This window comes from Phyllobates terribilis, unplaced genomic scaffold (assembly GCF_046119375.1).
Source record: "Phyllobates terribilis strain yellow unplaced genomic scaffold, ASM4611937v1 Scaffold_36__1_contigs__length_13169755, whole genome shotgun sequence".
Lineage (NCBI taxonomy): Eukaryota > Metazoa > Chordata > Amphibia > Anura > Dendrobatidae > Phyllobates > Phyllobates terribilis.
The window spans coordinates 3670115-3692613 of NW_027362796.1; the positions used below are offsets into that span (position 1 = coordinate 3670115).

Below are 22499 nucleotides of genomic sequence, written 5' to 3' on the forward strand. Positions count from 1 at the left end.
AGCGCGTGTACGAGGTGTACGGAGCGGAGCCGCGCGTGTACGAGGTGTACGGAGCAGAGCCGCGTGTGTACGAGGTGTACGGAACGGAGCCTCGTGTGTATGAGGTGTACGGAGCGGAGCCGTGTGTGTACGAGGTGAGCGGAGCAGCGCGTGTACGAGGCGTACGGACCCGAGACGCGCGTGTACGAGGCGTAAGGAGCGGAGTCGCGCGTGTACGAGGCGTACGGAGCGGAGCCGCGCGTGTACGAGACGTACGGAGCGGAGCCGAGCGTGTACGAGGCGTACGGAGCGGAGCCGCGCGTGTATGAGACGTACGGAGCGGAGCCGCGCGTGTACGAGGCGTACGGAGCGGAGCCGCGCGTGTACGAGGCGTACGGAGCGGAGCCGCGCGTGTACGAGGCGTACGGAGCGGAGCCGCGCGTGTACGAGGTGTACGGAGCGGAGCCGCGCGTGTACGAGGTGTACGGAGCGGAGCCGCGTGTGTACGAGGTGTACGGAGCGGAGCCGCGTGTGTACGAGGTGTACGGAGCGGAGCCGCGTGTGTACGAGGTGTACGGAGCGGAGCCGTGTGTGTACGAGGTGTACGGAGCGGAGCCGTGTGTGTACGAGGTGTACGGAGCAGAGCCGCGTGTGTACGAGGTGTACGGAGCGGAGCCGCGTGTGTACGAGGTGTACGGAGCGGATCCGCGTGTACGAGGTGTACGCAGCAGAATCGCGCATGTACGAGGGGTACGGAGCGGAGCCGTGTGTACGAGGTGTACGGAGCAGAGCAGCGCGTGTACGAGGTGTACGGAGCGGAGCCGCGCGTGTACGAGGTGTACGGAGCAGAGCCGCGTGTGTACGAGGTGTACGGAACGGAGCCTCGTGTGTATGAGGTGTACGGAGCGGAGCCGTGTGTGTACGAGGTGAGCGGAGCAGCGCGTGTACGAGGCGTACGGACCCGAGACGCTCGTGTACGAGGCGTAAGGAGCGGAGTCGCGCGTGTACGAGGCGTACGGAGCGGAGCCGCGCGTGTACGAGACGTGCGGAGCCGAGCGTGTATGAGGCGTACGGAGCGGAGCCGCGCGTGTATGAGACGTACGGAGCGGAGCCGCGCGTGTACGAGGCGTACGGAGCGGAGCCGCGCGTGTATGAGACGTACGGAGCGGAGCCGCGCGTGTACGAGGCGTACGGAGCGGAGCCGCGCGTGTACGAGGCGTACGGAGCGGAGCCGCGCGTGTACGAGGCGTACGGAGCGGAGCCGCGCGTGTACGAGGCGTACGGAGCGGAGCCGCGCGTGTACGAGGCGTACGGAGCGGAGCCGCGCGTGTACGAGGCGTACGGAGCGGAGCCGCGCGTGTACGAGGCGTACGGAGCGGAGCCGCGCGTGTACGAGGCGTACGGAGCGGAGCCGCGCGTGTACGAGACGTACGGAGGAGAGCCGCGCGTGTACGAGGCGTACGGAGCGGAGCCGCGCGTGTACGAGGTGTATGGAGCGGAGCCGCGCGTGTATGAGGTGTACGGAGCGGAGCCGCGTGTGTATGAGGTGTACGAAGCGGAGCCGTGTGTGTACAGCAACGTGTGCATACGGAGCCGTGTGTGTACAGAGTCTTGTATGTACGGAGCGGAGCTGTGTGTGTACAGAGCCGGGTATGTACGCTGTATACAGCTGTATACTCCCAGGTTCGGTCGTAGACTCCGCGGCTCTTTAACCAACTGTAGAAGAGCTGACACTGGACACTCGGTAAAACTGCGCTCGGACGTCTCTTGTTTCTCGCACAGATACTGATAACATAAGATGGAGTCAGACGAACCCTCCTACAAAACTTGATAACAAAGTCATTGCTACAGGACTGGATGAGAAAGGGATTTATTCTACAAGAAACGCTGGGGCCACAAATGAGAGAATCCGGGCCCCGTGGCTGGATACTCCGGGCCCCCGCCGTGTTAGGACCAGACGGGGTCTTTGTCCCTGAAGCTTCTCTGCTCGGTATAATGAGACTCTGATCTTGTTCTTATAAAGAGGGTTGGAGTAGAATAGAAGCTGCCTGAATATGAGGACCTTGTCTGATCTCTATGTCCTTGTGTACAGAGCTATGGAGATGGCGCTATTCTCTGTATAATAGATGTGATGTCGCTGGAGCCCTAATATTCCTGTACAGGGGTCTCTGTAGAGATAATCTTACCCCAGCATTATGGATTGGGAAAAAGGAAAAATGGATTGGGGGCATTTTATTGTAATTTACCTTTAAAAAAAATGTGATAAAGAATAACTGATTATAACAAGTGTTTCGTTTTCCCTCTATGTTGTCTGTAGGAAGTAAAGAGTCGGGGCTGAAGATGCTTTATCTCCAGAAGTCTACAAAAGAGGGAGGATTGGCAACTCCGAATGTCCTTGTCTATTTTGGGATTGGGAGTTAGGAAAAGGGGCAGGAGAACATTTTGGGATTTGTTTTGTGGGGTGGGGGCAAGAGATGCAATATTTGTCAATATAGTGTAAATATATGACTACAGGTAGGTCCAGAAATATTTGGACACTGAATCTTCGTGATTTCAGCTCTGCAGGCCACTAATCTGGATTTAAAATGAAACAGCAGTGATGAGCGAGCACTAAAATGCTCGAGTGCTCAAGTCGAGCAAATTGGAATGCTTTGGTGCTGGACCCGAGCAACAAGCCCAATGTAAGTCTATGGGAAACTCAAGCATTTTTTCAGCACCTGCAGGGGGCCTAAAAATTGTCCAAGTCGATGGGAACAGTGCTGAAATGACATGGGAACAGCATGGGGAAGACCCCTGGAAGCATCTCTGACTCCCAGGTCACTGCTGTGAACAATGTTGTCAGAGCTATTATGCCACTTTTACGGACTCACAATAAATCATACAAAAACAAAACCAAAATGGATTTTCATGGGAAATATGTTAAGGAACATCCTTTCCAGGGTAATGACTTGTATATAAGGCAAAATAAATAACCAAAAGCAAAAATACTCCTCCACACCTTGGGCTATGTTCACACATAGCGTTTTTGATGCGTTTTTGCACTTTTGCATTGCTTTCAACTGTGAAAAATACATTCACCGGTAAATTACATTTTAACATTTTACAACCTTATCTGGCTATGTAGTGTGTGAGACATGATCAGACACATCCATACAGTGCTGAAAAGACATGGGAACAGCATGGGGAAGACCCCTGGAAGCATCTCTGACTCCCAGGTCACTGCCTAAAACTATGGTCATCAGACGTGATCTTATATTACTGCGGTAATAATACAGACATTTTTGGCAACGTGACAAATATTAAACTCCATTTAAAATGGGCAAGGCGCGTGGCAAGGGAGGTAGAAGTGGACATGCACGCCGAGGCCGTGGGCAACATGAAACTGTGCCTGTGAGGGAGCACAACAGGCACCCACATCATGTCAAACTACTTTCCTGTCCCAATTTCTAGGGGGCCGCGTAATACCACTCTTGAAGCCAGAGCAGTGTGAAAAGGTTGTTGGTTGCTGCTAGAAAAACTAACACTTCCTTTCTTTAGGTAAGGGTAAGGTGAGAATAGAGAGGAAAACAATCTTGAATTGTGTGGATAAAACAAAAGCTTATTTAATGTTCATTCAAAAGTGATTACAAAAATTAAGAAATATATTTCATAGCACACAAAAAGAAGTATCAGGTTAGAAGAGAGAAAGGAAACAATTATTGGTTCTTACGTATCCAGTATAGAAGCATGATCCGTGTTGGAGATACTCGAGGAATGAGTGATCTCCTCCATTCATGTCTGGCTCTGCTTATATACCATCTCGCCTCATAGACATACATTGGAGAATATTTTTACAGTTTCATAACCCAATATGGCGACTTGCTGGTATATTAGTAGCTTCTACCATATTAGAACAAAACTAGTAACTTGTGACATATGCATTTTAGCTACGTGCACATCACCTCATGTTGGTATATTTTAAACATATGGCCTTTAAGGATCACTAGTTATCCCCAAATAACCTATATAGACAAGAGTCCTATAGGTTTGACAAACTGAACAGGTTTCTACCAAGGTCCCAGAATAACTCCAGTCTTTCTCTATATTTGAATCTAAGCATGGTACAGCCTAAGCATGATAAAGCTTATGTATATTTTTTTATCATAAGAGATTAATATTTTACAGTCCCCCCTGATTATGATTTAAAAAATATCATAATCAATCCTAAACTCATTCTCTCACCATTCGTATCACATTCATTCTTTATTCTGAAAACCTTGTATCAACTCCTGTACTGAATGTCATCTGAGTTCCCAAAAACTTCTAAATTAAAAAAAAAGATATTTTTCACATTTCCCTCAATATAATATAAACCTATTGTCAGATTTTCAGCATGTACACAAGATGAGAAGAATGCAGAAACAACTTCTTTTTAAGACATAACTTGGAAACAAATTTTGTTCGAGCTTATTGGGGTCACCAAGTCATGTATCGTGTGTACATTCTCAACTCTGGCATGACCGGAGGTATGATTATGGAAACACGAGTTATAAATGACTTTATCCTGTCCAGGTAGACACATTACCTTAGAAACTAAATGTACAGTGGGTACGGAAAGTATTCAGACCCTTTTAAATTTTTCACTCTTTGTTTCATTGCAGCCATTTGGTAAATTCTAAAAAGTTCATTTTTTTAAAGTACACTCTGCACCCCATCTTGACTGAAAAAAAACAGAAATATAGACATTTTTGCAAATTTATTAAAAAAGAAAAAATGAAATATCACATGGTCATAAGTATTCAGACCCTTTGCTCAGTATTGAGTAGAAGCCCCCTTTTGAGCTAGTACAGCCATGAGTCTTCTTAGGAATGATGCAACAAGTTTTTCACACCTGGATTTGGGGATCCTCTGCCATTCTTCCTTGCAGATCCTCTCCAGTTCTGTCAGGTTGGAGAGCGTTGGTGGACAGCCATTTTCAGGTCTCTCCAGAGATGCTCAATTGGGTTTAGGTCAGGGCTCTGACTGGGCCAGTCAAGAATGGTCACAGAGTTGTTCTGAAGCCACTCCTTTGTTATTTTAGCTGTGTGCTTAGGGTCATTGTCTTGTTGGAAGGTGAACCTTCGACCAAGTCTGAGTTCCAGAGCACTCTGGAAGAGATTTTCATCCATGATATCTCCGTACTTGGCTACATTCATGTTTCCTTCAATTGCAACCAGTTATCCTGTCCCTGCAGCTGAAAAACACCCCCATAGCATGATGCTGTCACCACCATGTTTCACTTTTGGGATTGTATTGGGCAGGTGATGAGCAGTGCCTGGTTTTCTCCACACATACTGCTTAGAATTATCACCAAAAAGTTCTATCTTCATCTCATCAGACCAGAGAATCTTATTTCTCATAGTCTGGGAGTCCTTCATGTGTTTTTGAGCAAACTCTAATAAATTTGCAAAAATTTCTACATTTCTTTTTTTTTCAGTCAATATGGGGTGCAGAGTGTACTTTAATGAGAAAAAAATGAACTTTTTAGAATTTACCAAATAGCTGCAATGAAACAAAGAGTGAAAAATATAAAGGGGTCTGAATACTTTCCGTACCCACTATAAGCATGAAAAAATGTCTAATTGTTCAGTGTTTGTACCATCAAATGCAAAATCTGTGTACTGTAATATATAATACAGCTATTGTGTATTACTAAAAGGAATTTCCATAACAGTTATAGGAACCATGGTTTCTTCTCTTCCCGATATTGGGATTAGTGATGTTCCTATACAAATGTTCTGTTCACATCCTAACCACCTATTTACCCACAAATCTGTGTGATTTAACGCAAAATTATATTCTGTAGGCAAATTTCTCATTATTCCTAAAGGTGTAATTCCACTTTGCAATGCCTGTGCAATCATTTTCAGATTGGTGGAATATTCAATCTGAATTTCTAGACATGCTCTGGCCACTTGGGATTCCTGTTCACTTTCTATGAGAGCTAAAGTAGCATCTTGTAGATGTGACACTGAAGATCCCAGCACAGCAGCAGTGTTCAAAACCATCTTCTCAAGGAGTTGATTCAAACTTTTCTTAATTTTTACCCCTTTATCTCCAATATACCCAATATTTTCCAAATCTGATTTAAACTGTATGAATGTCCATAGTGTTAATTAAACTTCCCACTGTTCCTAATCCCCCCAAATTACCTTCTAATATCCCCCTCTTACTTCTAACCTGTGTTGAGGTTCTTTTCCCAAACCATTGTTCTATGCCCATCTCCATGTTAATGAGATGTGATTGACATTGGGGATATCTGGATTAGATTTTCCAACTAGACATGTTAAAAGTCCAGACCATAATCATCAACACTCCATCTCTTAATAGAGGTTTAGATTGGAATTGATTGATTTGGAAAGGAGTAGATGGTGGAAACCTTGTCTGTGTACATACATTATCTACTCCTGACCAAACATTTACATCTTTACATTGTTTGTAATTATTTTTAGTTAAAACGCAACATTGATAAAGTCCCGAATCCTTAGGAGATGGATTATCTAGAGAAAAAACAAAATTCTCATCCAACCATCTCACATTCCCATATTGACTTCTATGTATAACATTTGTTGGACCATTTGAAAAACTTCCCAAAAATAATTTGTTTCTGGTCCATGTTAACAAAGACTCGGGAGGTAACTCTAACCTTGTGTTGCATTTCAATAAAAGAGACATATTTTCTTGACTATGTTCTGCTTGTGGTGCAACCCTTACTTCTGGAGCGATAGTATTTGTTACTGTAAAAACTACAGATACCTGTACTTGTACTGATTCTCTGGTTCTCTGGAAATTCCATGTTTTTACCCAATCTTCATCTCCTTCTGTAATAGAAAGTAATGAAGGATCCAAAATTTTCCCCAAAAGTTGTGTCTTTAACACAATCTCTGTTTCGGATGTTCTAACTGTCCCTTTTGCGAGCAAATCATTAGTAATATCACCCGACCACACAGCTTTCTCTTCACCTCTTATCTCTATATTCCAGTATAACACATCTGTAGGATTGCATTCCCATGTGCCTGTCTTATTATTATGTATATAAAATCCTTGTAACTGTATAAACTTAGACTTAGGTCCTATGGTAGCATGTAATATTAAGTGTTGTGTATGAAGTGTAGCTCAATACAGCATTATACACCATAACCCATGCAAATGTTTCCAGTAATATCTACTGAATCGTCCGGTATGTCTTCATCTATTAGATTTTGTATACTTGATCCTCTTGGTTTCTGTGAATGTAAAGTTCCTCTGATATGTCCATCCACTTCACTAGTATTTGTTCCATGATATAAAATGTCTTCTGCGTAGATCACAACTGAAATAGTATAAAGTAGCAGAAATGTGGTTCCCATCAGATAGTAGCTTTTCCTGGGAAATTTTTCTTTTCTTGAAGGATTGGTATTGAATTCTTTCCATCAAGGACATGGTATTCCGTATTCCAGCTCTTATTGGAATCAATTTCTTCCTTAAAGAAATGCAGTATCATTATTTTGCAATATACAATTTGCATTGATCAACATGTACCCACAATTTTTGTTGTCTGCGGGTATTTTTAACTATGTTAGATGCTGGTTGCACTAGGATCATAACTCGCCCCATGGTGTCGATTATTTTAAAGGGACCTTCCCAGTTACTTTCCCAAGGTCCACTCTTCCTGAAAGTTTTAATCATGACTAGAGCCCCTTTTTTTTCATTTGGATTCACATGGTGGCTCCATCCTCTGCATTCTTGATGCAGGATGTGGAAGAATGGTTTTCAAGTTTTCCTGCTACAATTGCAACCATTTGGACCTTGCAGCAGCATCTTTTTGAGGTGTGGACAAAAATGGTTCATGTGGGAAAATCAGTGGCATTTTCCTTCCTGACATTAGTTCAAAAGGAGTAAACTGAGTTGTGGAGGAAGTTGTTCCTCTAACACTCAACAGTACAAAAGGTACTGCATCCACCCAAGTATTACCTTTGTCCAATAACATTTTGGCAATTCTGGATTTTATTGTTCTATTCATCCTTTCCACAATGCCAGCTGACTGTCGATGGTAAGGTACATGAAACTATTGTACCCCTAGAATAGTACAAACTGCTCGCATGATTTTTCCTGTGAAGTGACTTCCTCGATCAGAGATAATTATTCTTGGGATCCCCCAAGTACAAAAGACATAATTAACTAATTAACATGATTAAACATCTACTATAACCAATGTATACCTGAGACCATTTTTACCTGATGGTAATGAACCAATATAGTCTATTTGTAACGTAGACCATGGACCATCTGCAGGTGGGGTTCGGAGTAGTGGCGGTTTCTGTCCTTTTTGTCTTGCATTAATTTGGGCACAAATGAGGCATGATTGAACAATATTTCGTACAGTCTCTTCCATCTTTTCCCAGTAAAATCTCTCTTTGAGAATGCCTAACAATTTCTGTTGGCCCAAATGACCCAAGCTGTTATGATTATATCTCGTGAACTCATCCTGTAGATGTTTTGGTACAACAGGACGCAAGTCCCCATTTAAGTCACGACACAAATCCCGGGAAGCAACAAGAGTTGTATCTTTTTCTTGTTCTTCTGCAAAAGAAGGGATATGCGTGTCTGTTCTTTGAACTGCTGAAACCTCGAGAGGTTCAGATTCAAACATTTCTTCTCCTGTCAGGGCTGACTCTTTGGCTAACATATCTGCGGCTGCATTTCCAGCAGATAATTCATCATCAGACTTTTTATGGGCAGGAACTTTGACAATAGCAAAACCATTAGGGGTTTTTGAAGCTATCTCAAAAATTGTTTTCATTGTGTCACTATGTACAAGAGTCTTGTTAGAAGAATCTACATATCCTTTTTTCCCAAACTGGCAAGTAATCTGTCAGTGAACTCACAACATAGGAGCTGTCACTGTAGATTACTATGGGACACTGATCGTCAGCCTCATTCAGCTTTAGCACCATTTTTATGGCTTCTAGCTCTGCCCTCTGAGCTGAAAAATTACTTGGTAACTTGTGTTTTACCACCTGGCCTCTTGTGGGATAAAAAATGGCATATCCTGTATAATAGTGCCCATCTGAATAGAATCTGGAACCATCTACAAAAACTGCTTCATCTGTTACCTCTGCCTTCCGTCTGAAAAGTGATGGAATCGGATCCTGAAAAGACTGGAGACAATCATGAGTTTGCCCTTCATATTGCATCAACTGAGGAAGAACTTTGGCTTTATAATCTACCTCAATTTGATTGGGAGACAATGACAGTAACCAATGGGCAAATCTCTGATGTGACACACCTGGGATATTTTTCTCAATGAGAAGTTTTAGTGTAGAATGAGGAGTTTGCAGAATGATTTTGTTGAAACCAACAATGTGTTCAGTTGCTTTGACTGCAAAGTAGACACCTACCAAGTGTCTTGCACAAGTTTCAAAACCTCTTTCAACAGGTGAGAGAAGCTTAGAAAAATAGCCCAAAATTCTCCACTCTTCTGCCTGCAATTGTAACAGAACAGCCGACACCGCTGTCTCTGATGGGTGAACTTGTAGAGCAAATGGAGCTGAAGGATCTACTGTGGACAAAGCAGGTGAATTCTGTAAATTCATTTTCATTTGTTCAAATGAGGTTTGTTGTTCAACACCCCAAGGACCAAAATAATCAGTATTTTTACCTTTCAAAAGATCATAAAAAGGCCTGGCCTTATCAGCAAAATCCTCAATGAAATCCCTAGAATAATTTACAAGACCCAAAAATTGTCACAATGCCTTGTGTGTGGTTGGGATTGGGAGAGAAGCGATCGCCTCTATTCTTTCCTGCAATGGCGGTCTATTTCCTGGACTCAACAATACTCCCAGAAACCTGACCTCAGTCTGCATCAATTTGACCTTTTTAGTGTTAAATTTCAACCCTGCATCATACAACAGTTCAAACAATTCTGTCAAAAGAGAAACATGTGACTCCTTATCCTAAGTAGACAACAGAATATCATCCACATATTGCAGTATGCAATCAGGCCTAGAAAATCTGGATAATACCTTCACCAACGCCTGATGAAAAACACTAGGTGACAAATGTGCTCCTAGATGTAACCTGCAAAACAGATATTGTTCATCCAAGAAAGTAAATGAAAACTTGTACTGACAGCTCTTTTCAAGAGGTATACTGAAAAAACATTACTAATGTCTAGTACAGAGAAATATTTTGCCTTTGCCATCATGTCATGAGTATCTGCAACAATGGAAGCAACATTGGGAGTATGTTTATTAAACATCCCCAAATCCAATATCATTCGATATGTACCATCAGATTTCAATACACACCATAAAGGATTATTACTTACAGAGTTAGCCTTAGGTATGACACCTTGAGCTAACAATTCCTGTACGATCTTAGACATAGAACTAATTGAATCTGGAGGCAACGCTGACGCTGTGGAGGAGGATCACGTCCTTCTACATTCACAATTCCATCCTTCATTGTACCCACCTCATTCCTGAATGGAGCCCAAAGAGAAGGAAAACATTGTACAATTTCAGTCAGTACCTCATCACCACCAGTTTCAGGCCACAAATGATCTGATGACACAACATCACTATTATCACTAGGGTCAATGACTATAGGTTTACGTCCATTAGAATCTTTCCAGATCACTTGATTCCCTAGATCAATTACCCATCCTAATCTCTGCATAAAATCTGTGCCAAGTATATTCTCAGAATCACGACAATACCAAATGTCAATTCCTGTTTTGTAAGAACCTGGTATTTCCAACATAACATTGGGAACGAGCTTTGCTTTTGTTTTTCCTTTTCTGCTGAATCTGATAATATTACAACTTGGAGATTCTGATTTTACCATCAAATCAAGGTTAGTAACACTTAATTGTGCCCTTGTATCAATAAGTAACACAGCACTTTGTTCTGCCAAAATCACATTGAGAAACGGTCTTCCACAGTCATCCAATCTAACTCGAGTCACAAGTTCCAATGGATGGGGTGTGGGAGCATTCTTTGTTAGTCAGAGAGATGGAGGAGATGGGAGCAGACCAGTGTCCCTGCAATTTGACTCCTTCACTGTCATCTCTCTGATCTGTCTGATTAATGGAGCATATGGTGACTGTTTGTGTATTGTCAGTGTGAGGGGATGTGAGAGAATTGAATGGAGGGGCAGAAGGTCTGTTGGAAGATTTTGGAATAAGTCAGTTTTCCCTTCCCGGTGTACCTGCCTCTGATTCTGCTCTCAAAAATTTCCTGCACTGCCACTTTAAGTGATCAGGTATACCACAAAAATAACAATGGATATTGTTCCTTTGTGTGATATTTTACCTCTATGTTCAGTGTAATCTCTGTTCCTGGATGTTAATGTGGGTTTAGGTTTTGGTTGAGTTTTCTCTGATGTCAGTTGTCTATCTTTTTCCTCATGAACTACAGCTATTTTTGCCTTGACCTGGTTCCGCTTCATGGATCTCCTAATTTTGTCGATAAAAGTTGTTGCTTCCTGCAATGATGTCTGAACACTAGTCAATTGCACTGAAACAGGATCTAGGGTACTTGAATTTTGTTACATACAATTTGATCATCGATGTTGGTTCCTCATTAGGCCCCACATCAGGCATCACCATTCTATAGGCCTGTTCAAATTTGACCAAAAAAGCAAACGGGTCATCATGGACACTCGCACTCAATTGATGCAAAATGTCAAGAGCGGGCGAGTCTCCTGTGGTAAATAATAGCAATTGTCTAAGTCTGTCTTCTTTTGTACTATGTATCAGTTCATTATCCTCATTTAGTCTGGTCTGTAATCTTTTTGCCATATGTGAGGGTAACCATACTCTGAATGTCTTGTTTTTTTTGTTCATCATTAAGATTGAATTTATCTTTATTAGATTCAAAAATGTCGGCATTATCAAAATCATCCATCTTCTCATTGTACTTTGGAAAGTCTTTTACAATTTTCATTAATTGATCGTGTATTTTAAGATTGATTCGTGCTGCTCTGTCATGTAATTTTTTCCTTTGTAATTCATTTCCCTGTAAAGCTTCTCCTGAAACATCTGGACTTTGTGTGTCTGGTACGAATGATGTGGAGGTATTATCTAAGCTTTTACTATTTAATCTTGTATGAACAGACACCTTTTTTATGTCTTGGTGTAATCTGGACAATAACTCTGTCCTGGTATCAATTTGATCCAATTGTTCAATATGTTCTGCCAAAATCAAACAATTTGGACAATCAGAGTAATCCCCGTCAGCGTCTTGTGTCTCAGTATGACTGGTCTCTTGTGTGTCCACCTGTTTTTTTAAAGACTAAATTATTGTACACACGGACCATATGCATCACATTTTGAAGTTTTCTCTAACTTTTTTACAGAGAGAAACCTTTTATCAATACTAAGATTCTCTGCTTCACATTGGCTATACTAATAGACCATAATTGTGCATCTGTAGGACTATGAACAAACTTAAACTGTATGTCACTTTTCTTAGAATAGTCAAGAATAAAATCCATTTCTCACCTATGGAATGGCTTTTCCCCTCCTGGATTGATTCAACCGTCAATGGATGGTCCTTTGTGGCTTTTCTGAGTTCCGCAGACCTCCATGTGGTTGTATGCTTTGGAGACAAACTCCTCACCGTCCTGTAGATTCCATTTGATCCCTGTGAATATGTGGAATTCCTGAGACTTGGACAAGTTTTTTTTTTCCTAGCAAAAACTCTCCTCCCCCCATAGAAGTGACCCTGTTCAGTCCACTTCTATGGGAGCAGTGGTGTCAGGTGTGACCCCACTCAGTCCACTTCTATGGGAGCAGTGGTGTCACGTGTGACCCTGCTCCGTCCACTTCTATTTGAGCAGTGATGTCATGTGTGACCCCGCTCCGTTCATTTCTTTGAGAGCAGTGGTGTAATGTGTGATCCCTCTCCGTCCACTTCTATGGGAGCAGTGGTGTCAGGTGTGACCCCCCGCTCCGTCCACTTCTATGGGAGCAGTGGTGTAATGTATGACCCCTCTCCGCCCACTTCTATGGGAGCAGTGGTGTAATGTGTGACCCCCCGCTCCGTCCACTTCTATGGGAGCAGTGGTGTCATGTGTGACCCTGCTCCGTCCACTTCTATGGGAACAGTGGTGTCATGTGTGACCCCGCTCAGTCCACTTCTATGGGAGCAGTGGTGTCATGTGTGACCCCGCTCAGTCCACTTCTATGGGAGCAGTGGTGTAATGTGTGACCCCTCTCCGTCCACTTCTATGTGAGCAGTGGTGTAAGGTGTGACCTTGCTCCATACATTAGAAACTGTGTATGTAATCCCATCCTGTGTGATACACTCTGCTGAGCTCAATATCTAATCCCATAATGTGATACACTACACTTAGTCCTGTATCTAATAGCAGCATGTGTTACTCTAAGCGTATCTAATCGCGCATGTAATACATTCCACATATCTAACCCCAGTTTATGATACAGCGAGCAGCACCATCTATCAGGATCAGCTCTGCCGGTCGTCCTCAGTGACACTGTACTTGGCAGTATCGCTGGCGGTCACCAACAAAATGTGCGATACTCCCCAGAGCGGTGTATCTATTCCAGTCATCGTGTGCGATATGCCCCGGACCGGTGTATCTAATCCCGTCATCGTGTGCTATATCCCCGGACTGGTGTATCTAATCCAATCATGTGATACACTACACATATCTAGATATGTGTAATGTATCATGTGCAGTAAATAATCCCAGAGTGTGTAACACGCCGCGTATTGTTATGGTAAATATTTATACTTTGTTTTGATTATTATTTTAGACAATTAAATCTACCTATATATTTTTGCTAATTTAATATTAGCTTTATAAGTGTTACTCATAAAAGCGATAACACGGCATTGTATGAAATATAGAGCTGTCTTCGTGTTAAGCTTTTCTTATTTGTTTTTAAAAAGTATAGTAAATTGGACAGAGCTGCTTTCAAGGACTGTTATTTCCAATTAAAATACTTTCTTTCTTAGATAATGTTAGCCATCCGCTTTCTTCTGGGGGTGTAATAAAGTACCTGTTGCTTGGGTTCTGAGGGCAGACAAGAATTGTACACACACTGGCTGTATGTTATTTTCTTTCTCAATCTCAATTATCTCAATCCAAATTCTTGGAAGGGCTACCACGACAGTATCTAACCCCAGCTTATGATACAGAGAGCAGCACTAACAGAAGTGGCGCTGCCGGCCGTCCTCGGTGACACTGTACTTGTCAGTATCACTGGCAGTCACCAACAAAATGGCTCAACACTGTGATCCTAAACTTCATCCTCTCTTATCCTGTTACAAACACCCAGAAAGGGAGGAGAGGAGCGACATGACACACATGAGAGCAGACCCAGCCCACATTTACTGCAGTCGTAATGTGAGCTAGTTGTACACTAGGTTTTCATGGCAAATTTCAGCAGCTCTTCCCCCCAGTGTTTAAAAGTGGAAATACCAAACCTTGTTAAATTATTTTTCATATTTTACTTCATTAAAAACAAATGATATTTAAAAAAAATCAAAACATTAATACTTTACATTTTTTTAATTGTTTACATTTTTTTATGCCACCTTCCCTTTAATCATCTAATTGCTGTAGTTACTATTGACTGTAGCATCTAAGGAGTTAAACGGTCATGGTCGGTTCCAACACTGATTGTGGCCAATGCAGCAAGTTGTCAGCTATAGTGTACAGCTGGATTGTCAACCGGTCGGAGGATGCTAGTCTCTTATATCTCAGGTCAGTAAAGACGTATTGGTGGTCATTAAGGGGTTAATTATGTTATATGTTTTTGTACAATTTGTCAATAACATATATAGTTTCTCCCCATTGGAGTTATTTTTGATGGTCAACAAAATTGATTTTCCAGTAATTAATTTTTCATTTTTCACACTCTTGGTATGAGAATGACTTCTCCCGCTGTGGGATTTTTGACGTTTAAAGGGGTTTTCCAAGTAGTGGACAAACATTCCACATGTTTGACCCTAAAATAAAAACAATTATTGACAGAAATATTTTACTTTCTACCAAGTGAGATAGGAGATCATCTTGAATTCCTCAGCAAAAATCTGTTTATTTTGTTTAACAAGGAGACAAGTGAGATGCTCAGCAGGCCGTCTGACGCTAATTCATTCCGATCAAGCTTATACAGGCAATGCAAAATATACACAATCAGATATGACAGGCAGCTAAAACCAATACTCGCTGCCGACTATAGATAATATTCTAAGCATACTGTGTTTCAAAAGATACGGTTACTGCTTCTACACATACAGTGGTGTGAAAATGTTTGCCCCTTCCTGATTTCTTATTCTTTTGCATGTTTGTCACTTAAATGTTTCAGATCACCAAACAAATTGAAATGTTAGACAAAGATAACACAAGTAACCACAAAATGCAGTTTTTAAATGAAGGTCTTTATTATTTAGGGAAAAAGAAAGCCAAACCTACAGGACCCTGTGTGCAAAAGTGATAGCCCCCTAAACCTAATAACTGGTTGAGCCACCCTTCGCAGCAACAACTGGAATCAAGCGTTTGCAGTTTGGCAATAAGTCTTTTACAACGCTCTGGAGGAATTTTGGCCACTCATCTTTGCTAAATTTTTGTAATTCAGCCACATTGGAGGGTTTCCGAGCATGAACCACCCTTTTAAGGTCATGCCACAGCATCTAAATCAGATTAAAGTCAGGACTTTGACTAGGCCACTCCAAAATCTTAAATTTGTTTTTCTTAAGTCATTCAGAGGTAGGTGGATTTGCTGGTGTGTTTTGGATCATTGTCCTGATGCATAACCCAAATGCACTTCAGCTTGAGGTCACGAACAGATGGCTGGACATTCTCCATCAGGATTTTTTTGGTAGACAGCAGAATTCATGGTTCCATTTACCACAGCAAGTCTTCCAGGTCCTGAAGCAGCAAAACAGCCCCAGACCATCACACTACCACCACCACCATATTTTACTGTGGGTATGATGTTCCTTTTCTGAAATGCTGTGTTACTTCTACGCCAGATGTAATGGCACATTCACCTTTCAAAAAGTACAACTTTTGTCCTGTCAGTCCACAGTGTATTCTCCCAAAAGTCTTGGGGGATCATCAAGATTTTTTCTGACAAAACTGAGAAAAGCATGTTCTTATTGCTTAGCAATGGTTTTAGTCTTGGAACTATGCAATGCAGGCCATTTTTGCCCACTGTCTTTCTTATGGTGGAGTCATGAACACTGACCTTAACTGAGGCAAGTGAGCTCTGCAGTTCTTTGGATGTTGTTGCAGGGTCTTTTGTGACCTCTTGGATGAGTGGCCGCTGCGCTCTTAGAGTAATTTTGGTGGGCAGGTTGACCACTGTTCCATGCTTTTGCCTTTTGTGGATAATGGTTCTCACAGTGGTTCGCTGGAGTCCTAAAGCTTTAGAAATGGCTTTATAACCTTTTCCAAATTGATCGATCTCAATTACTTTTTTTTCTCATTTGTTCTTGAATTTATTTGGATCGCGGCATGATGTCTAGCTTTTGAGGATCTTTTGGTCTACCTCACTTTGTCAAGCAATTCCTGTTAAAGTATTTTCTTGATTGAGAACAGGTGTGGCAGGAATCAGGCCTGATTGTGGCTAGGGAAATTTAACTCAGGTTCCCAAAGATGTTATAAACCACAGTTAATTTAGGTTTTAAGTGGGGTGTGTGTGTGTGTGTGTGTGTGTGTGTGTGTGTGTGTGTGTGTGTGTGTGTGTATGTGTATGTGTATGTGTGTGTGTGTGTGTGTGTGTGTGTGTGTGTGTGTGTGTGTATGTGTGTGTGTGTGTGTGTGTGTGTGTGTGTGTGTGGTGTCACTTTTTCACACAGGGCCCTGGGGCTTTGGATTTCTTTTTCCCTTAATAATAAAATACCTTCATTTAAAAACTGCATTTTGTGTTTACTTGTGTTATCTTTGTCTAATATTTACATCTTATGATCTGAAACATTTAGGTGTGACAAATATGCAAAAGAATAAGAAATCAGGACGGGGCAAACACTTTTTTTTACACCACTGTATCTCAGAATGTTAGATGCTTCTGACCGCAAAGAGCATGACTGAAAAGTAGGCCTGTTATGATCTTTTGATAAACCTATATTTCTATAACTAAGGATTCAAATCTCTATTAATGAACACACTGAATATATACATAATGGATAAACGATATACTTATTACAAAAATTATTATAAGAATTATACAAACCTCCCATACTTGTGCCGTTCCATCGGCGTCAGCACTTGTGTTCCCGGGGCTCAGGTCAGGTTGTTGCACCATGTGAGCCCAATCAGCGCTGGCGTCACATTTAACGAGGCCAAACAGGAGGAATGACAAAGCATTGTCCAAGTAGTGGACAACCCCTTTAAGAATCGAGAGCAGAAGAAAATACAGCTTCAATGATCCTCTTAAAACATTGCTTTATTGAGTAAATATAAAAATCTGAGATAACAGCATGGATGTTACTACCCTAGAGGGGGAAATATTTTCTAGCAGACACGTTTCAGACAGTAAGGTCTTTAGTCATTGAAGCTGGATTTTTTTCTGCTCTTGATTCGTATTCCTGCGGCACGGCTGTTTTCCTGAGCTTTGTATTCCTCAATGGGTGAGCTGACTTATTTTGTTTTTTTTCTTAGTAACCCCTTTAAGAAGATACAATTTTCGATTAAAACATTTCCAAAATTCTGAACATGAAAAGGGGCTTTTCTCCTCTGTGGCTTCTCTGATGTTTATTAAGAATTGATTTCCATGTAAAACATCTCCCACATTAAGAACATGAAAAAGGCTTCTCCTCTGTGTGAATTCTTTGGTGACTAAGAAGTGATGATTTCTTCACAAAACATTTCCCACATTCTGAACAGGAAAAAGGCTTCTCCCCTGTGTGGGTTCTCTGATGTCTGATAAAACTAGCCATGTGTGTAAAACATTTTCCACATTCTGAGCATGAGAAAGGTTTCTCCCCCGTGTGGATTCTCTGATGATTAACCATAACCGATTTATAGTTAAAACATTTCCCACATTCTGAACAGGAAAAAGGTTTCTCCCCTGTGTGGGTTCTCTGATGATTATAAAGCCCCGATTTCTGGTTAAAACATTTTCCACATTCTGAACAGGAAAAAGGCTTCTCTCCCGTGTGGATTCTCTGGTGATTAACCATAACCGATTTATGGTTAAAACATTTCCCACATTCTGGACATGAAAAAGGCTTCTCTCCCGTGTGGATTCTCTGGTGATTAACCATAATCGATTTATGGTTAAAACATTTCCCACATTCTGGACATGAAAATGGCTTCTCCCCTGTGTGAGTTCTCTGGTGTATAACTAAATCTGATTTTAGGTTAAAACATTTCCCACATTCTGAACAAGAAAAAGGCTTCTCCCCTGTGTGAGTTCTCCGATGTCTATAAAGCCCTGATTCCTGTTTAAAACATTTTCCACATTCTGAACAGGAAAAAGGTTTCTCCCCTGTGTGAGTTCTCTGGTGATTAACCAAAACCAATTTATGGTTAAAACATTTTCCACATTCTGAACAGGAAAAAGGCTTCTCCCCTGTGTGAGTTCTCTGGTGTATAGCTAAATCTGATTTTAGGTTAAAACATTTCCCACATTCTGAACAGGAAAAAGGCTTCTCCCCTGTGTGAGTTCTCTGGTGATTAATCAAAACTGATTTATGGTTAAAACATTTCCCACATTCTGAACATGAATAAGGCGTCTCCCCTGTGTGGATTCTCTGATGTATAACAAGCTCTGATTTGTAGTTAAAACCATTCCCACATTCTGAACAGGAAAAAGGCTTCTCCCCTGTGTGGGTTCTCTGGTGATTAATCAAAACTGATTTATGGTTAAAACATTTCCCACATTCTAAACAGGAAAAAGGCTTCTCCCCTGTGTGAGTTCTCTGGTGATTAATCAAAACTGATTTATGGTTAAAACATTTCCCACATTCCAAACATGAAAATGTCTTCTCCCCTGTGTGAGTTCTCTGCCTCGCAAGATCTGATCTGCGAATTTTTTCTTGTTTAAGAAGAGTATTTCTATATTCTGAACGTGAAAATGGCTTCTTTGCTTTAGGAGCAGTTCGTTTTTTAATGCTTATTTTGCAACTTTGATTTTCCTTAGTAGTCGCTAATGAATCAGAAGACAGGACCTGTTTCAAAGGATTAGATGATTGATCTTTGCTGTGAAGGGATGATGGTATATCTGGAGTAATGGCATTCATTTCAATTGCATCTTGTTGGATCTCAATCTCATGTGATTTAAAAATTGAAGATGTCAGTTGTCCTTCTGATCTCCAGGTACAGTCATCTGACAAGAATAAAATTAAGTATTATTTTTGAATAAAATATTCTTACATTTTTTTAACATTTTTACTTAAAGTGTCTGTAAAAATGGCAAGCTACGTAAAAAAAAAAAAAAAAAAAAAAAGAATTATTCACCAAGTCAATTACAGTTCACAGTCTAAAAGACTGTGCCCAAACCACATTTAGCATTCATGTATTTGGCATTACTATAGTGAGAAGAACCCACTTAATTTATCTGGGCACTGTGTGTTGGGTAATAAAATGGCATTTTTGCAATTTTTACTCTCCAACATCCACTGTGTGCTAATTTAGGGAAAGTGCCTGTGGAGTCAAAATAGTCACTACTCCTATAGATTAATTCCCAAGATGGAGTCACCTTATGGGGATTTCTACTGCTCTGGTTTTCTTTCATTTTGTCATATCAAGGTTTCTGCAAATGGTGTGTCCCATTTTCTCTGGGATCTGCTCCTGCAACGTTTGCTTCTCTCACCAGGAGCCGCCTTATTAATCCTGCAGGCGGCGCTGGTGATGGAGGAGACGTCGGAACCAGAAGCTCTGGAGGCGCAGGCTCTGTCCAGCCATTAAGATTAGGGTTGCTGGGACCAGTAGTACCATCCAGTCTGGCAGTATGGGTGTGTGCTGTCCAGCTGGAGTAATCTGCTCCCTCCTTCAGAGAATTGGAAAGCACCGCACCCTACTAAAGCTGGAAGCATATTGCTGGAAGCTGCCAGATACAGCCTTGTTCTCCTCTGGTTCAGTCCTCTGTGCTCAGCTCCCGGTTTGTCTATTTGTTTCCTGTTGTGACCTCGGCCCGTTTACGGACTACTCGTTTCTTCTGATTTTGTATTTTCTCTGCCCTCCTGGTTCTGACCCGAATACCTGACTATTCTTCCCATCTGACACAACAGAACAGCAGGTAACACAGTGGCCCAAGCTAGGGGTCTCTGTGTAAGTCCAGATCCATGTAGAGGGGTTAAAGAGAATCTGCCACCCCCTGGGAGATTTGAGACCTATAGTATGGGCATACAGGTTATAGAAAAGTAGATCTATACATGCCTGTATGGCCCATAGTAGAGGTCTGCTTGCAGTGAAATGGAGTTTTATAAAATCCGTTATCACATGCTTGGCGTCCCCCGGACGCCAAGAAGTCCCCGCCTATCTGCTTATTTAGCATGTTCCCCACCTCCCCTGCACATCACAGGGACCTGTGACGTGCACTGGTTTAACTCATTTCCCGCGTATGCGCAATGCGATGCTCACATCAGGAGCGCTTTGTTTCCTCCCGGCCTGTTTGTCTCTGCACTGCTCCGCAGTGTTCTGGTGCGCAGGCTCCCCGATGCAGCCTCCCCGGTGCGCCAGAACACTGCGGAACAGTGCAGAGACAAACAGGCCGGGAGGAAACAAAGCGCTCCTGATGTGAGCGTCGTATTGCGCATGAGTGGGAAGTGAGTGACAAGAGCGCACATCACAGGGCCCTGTGACGTGCAGGGGAGGGGGGGAACATGCTAAATAAGCAGATAGGCAGGAATTTCGGGGCTAACTAAAGAGATAGGCGGGGATTTCTGGGCTAACTAAAGAGATAGGCGGGGATTTCTTGGTGTCCGGGGGACGCCAAGCATATGAAGACAGACTTTATAAAACTCAATTTCACTGCAAGCAGACCTCTACTATGTGCCCTACAGGTATGTATAGATTTACTTTTCTATAACCTGTATGACCATATTAGAGGTCTCACATCTCCCAGGGGACGAGAGCTTTCCTTTAAAGAAGTTAAAGGGGTGATGGGCAAAACTGTGACTATAGACCATAACACATCTACTGAAGAAATCAAGCTGAACAGGCTTCTTTAGTAAAAAAAATGAGTAAATAGTGGTGAAACCTCTCGCGGGTAATTAGAGCATGTGGCTCTTGGCAATCGAAATTATCGCTAAGTGCCAATATTTTCTGTCAGATGAGTTTCAAGAAGAAATATTAGACATTTTAAATGAACTTTTTATAATAGTGCAGAGCTGAGGTGTCTTATATTTAGACCTCGGGCATTGGGAAGAGGTAATGGAGACCTTTTTTGAAAGACTACCAGGGAGTTACAGATTCACATAAGTGAGGCCGGCCGATCCCACCACAATCAAACTATCATACAGAATGAACCTGGAAAAAAAGACATAAAAAATATGTTACATCGCCAACAAGAACATATGTATGAGGGGAGAACTCCAACATTAAAGCGGACTTACACTTATTTATGGTGGACCACTGGAGCTACAATAACCTGATCAGAAGAGTAGAGAAAGTATTAGTGCTCCCATTTCAGGAGAGATTGTGCAGTAATCTGAATTCCTTAGGATTGAAAACATAACCAGGGGAGGAGTCCTGAGGAGATAATTTGCATATTCCCACTGCATTTTGGGGTAAGTGAAGAGTCTCCGCGAGCTCAAAGAACACTGGATTTTGGCTGTTGGAGCTGAAAAGAGGACATCGGTAAACCAGGGGAAGAGTCCTGAGGAGATAATTTGCATATTCCCACTGCATTTTGGGGTAAGTGAAGAGTCTCCGCGAGCTCAAAGAACACTGGATTTTGGCTGTTGGAGCTGAAAAGAGGACATCAGTAAACCGCGCGCCGATATTTTGAAGCTTTTTTTTTAAGCTTTTTTCACTGTTTTCAGAACATTAACAATAAGAACATGGAAGAGTCCAGGAGCCATTTGGTGAGCTGCATATCCTGCTACATGTTCACAGACTTGCCAGTGGAAAAGCCAGACTTCACATGCCAGAAATGCAAGCTTGTGTCCCTGTTGGAGGAAAAGTTGCGAAATCTAGAAGAGAGGTTAACTACCTTGAAAATCATTAAGGAAGGTGAAGAGTTCTTAGACAGAGCAGAATTATCTCTTCATGATTCAGAAAGAGAAGAAATTCGAACTGCACCTGACGAAACAGAGGAATGGAAGCATGTGACCCACAGAAGCAGGAGGATCGAGAGGCAGTCAGCACCCATACTGCTCAGGAACCAGTACCAGGCTCTCACACAGGAGAACCATGAAGAAATACAGCAAGATAAGACTTTGCCAGCAATGAATAACCTTGTAAGCCCTCAGAATCCTCCTGGATGGAGAAAGAAGAACGTTGTGAAGAAAAAACGGAGAGTGGTGGTCATGGGGGATTCCCTGTTAAGAGGAACAGAGGCCGCTATCTGCAGACCAGACATAACCTCAAGAGAAATGTGC

General features: G+C 42.1%; 2 protein-coding genes across 3 annotated transcripts in view; one reads left to right on the forward strand and one right to left on the reverse strand.

The window, feature by feature from the left end:
• Positions 1–22499, forward strand: part of LOC141182798 (gastrula zinc finger protein XlCGF66.1-like) — a 362704-nt gene that overhangs the window by 255835 nt on the left and 84370 nt on the right. The window lies entirely within an intron of this gene.
• Positions 1–22499, reverse strand: part of LOC141182792 (uncharacterized) — a 100524-nt gene that overhangs the window by 42629 nt on the left and 35396 nt on the right. The window contains exon 7 of one of the 2 annotated variants that reach the window (XM_073660903.1): positions 17814–19282. In XM_073660903.1, the coding sequence (XP_073517004.1) occupies positions 17814–19282 (1469 nt within the window). Of the gene's footprint in view, positions 1–16914; positions 19283–22499 lie in introns of those variants that run through there. The other variant, XM_073660902.1, reaches the window with a different exon arrangement.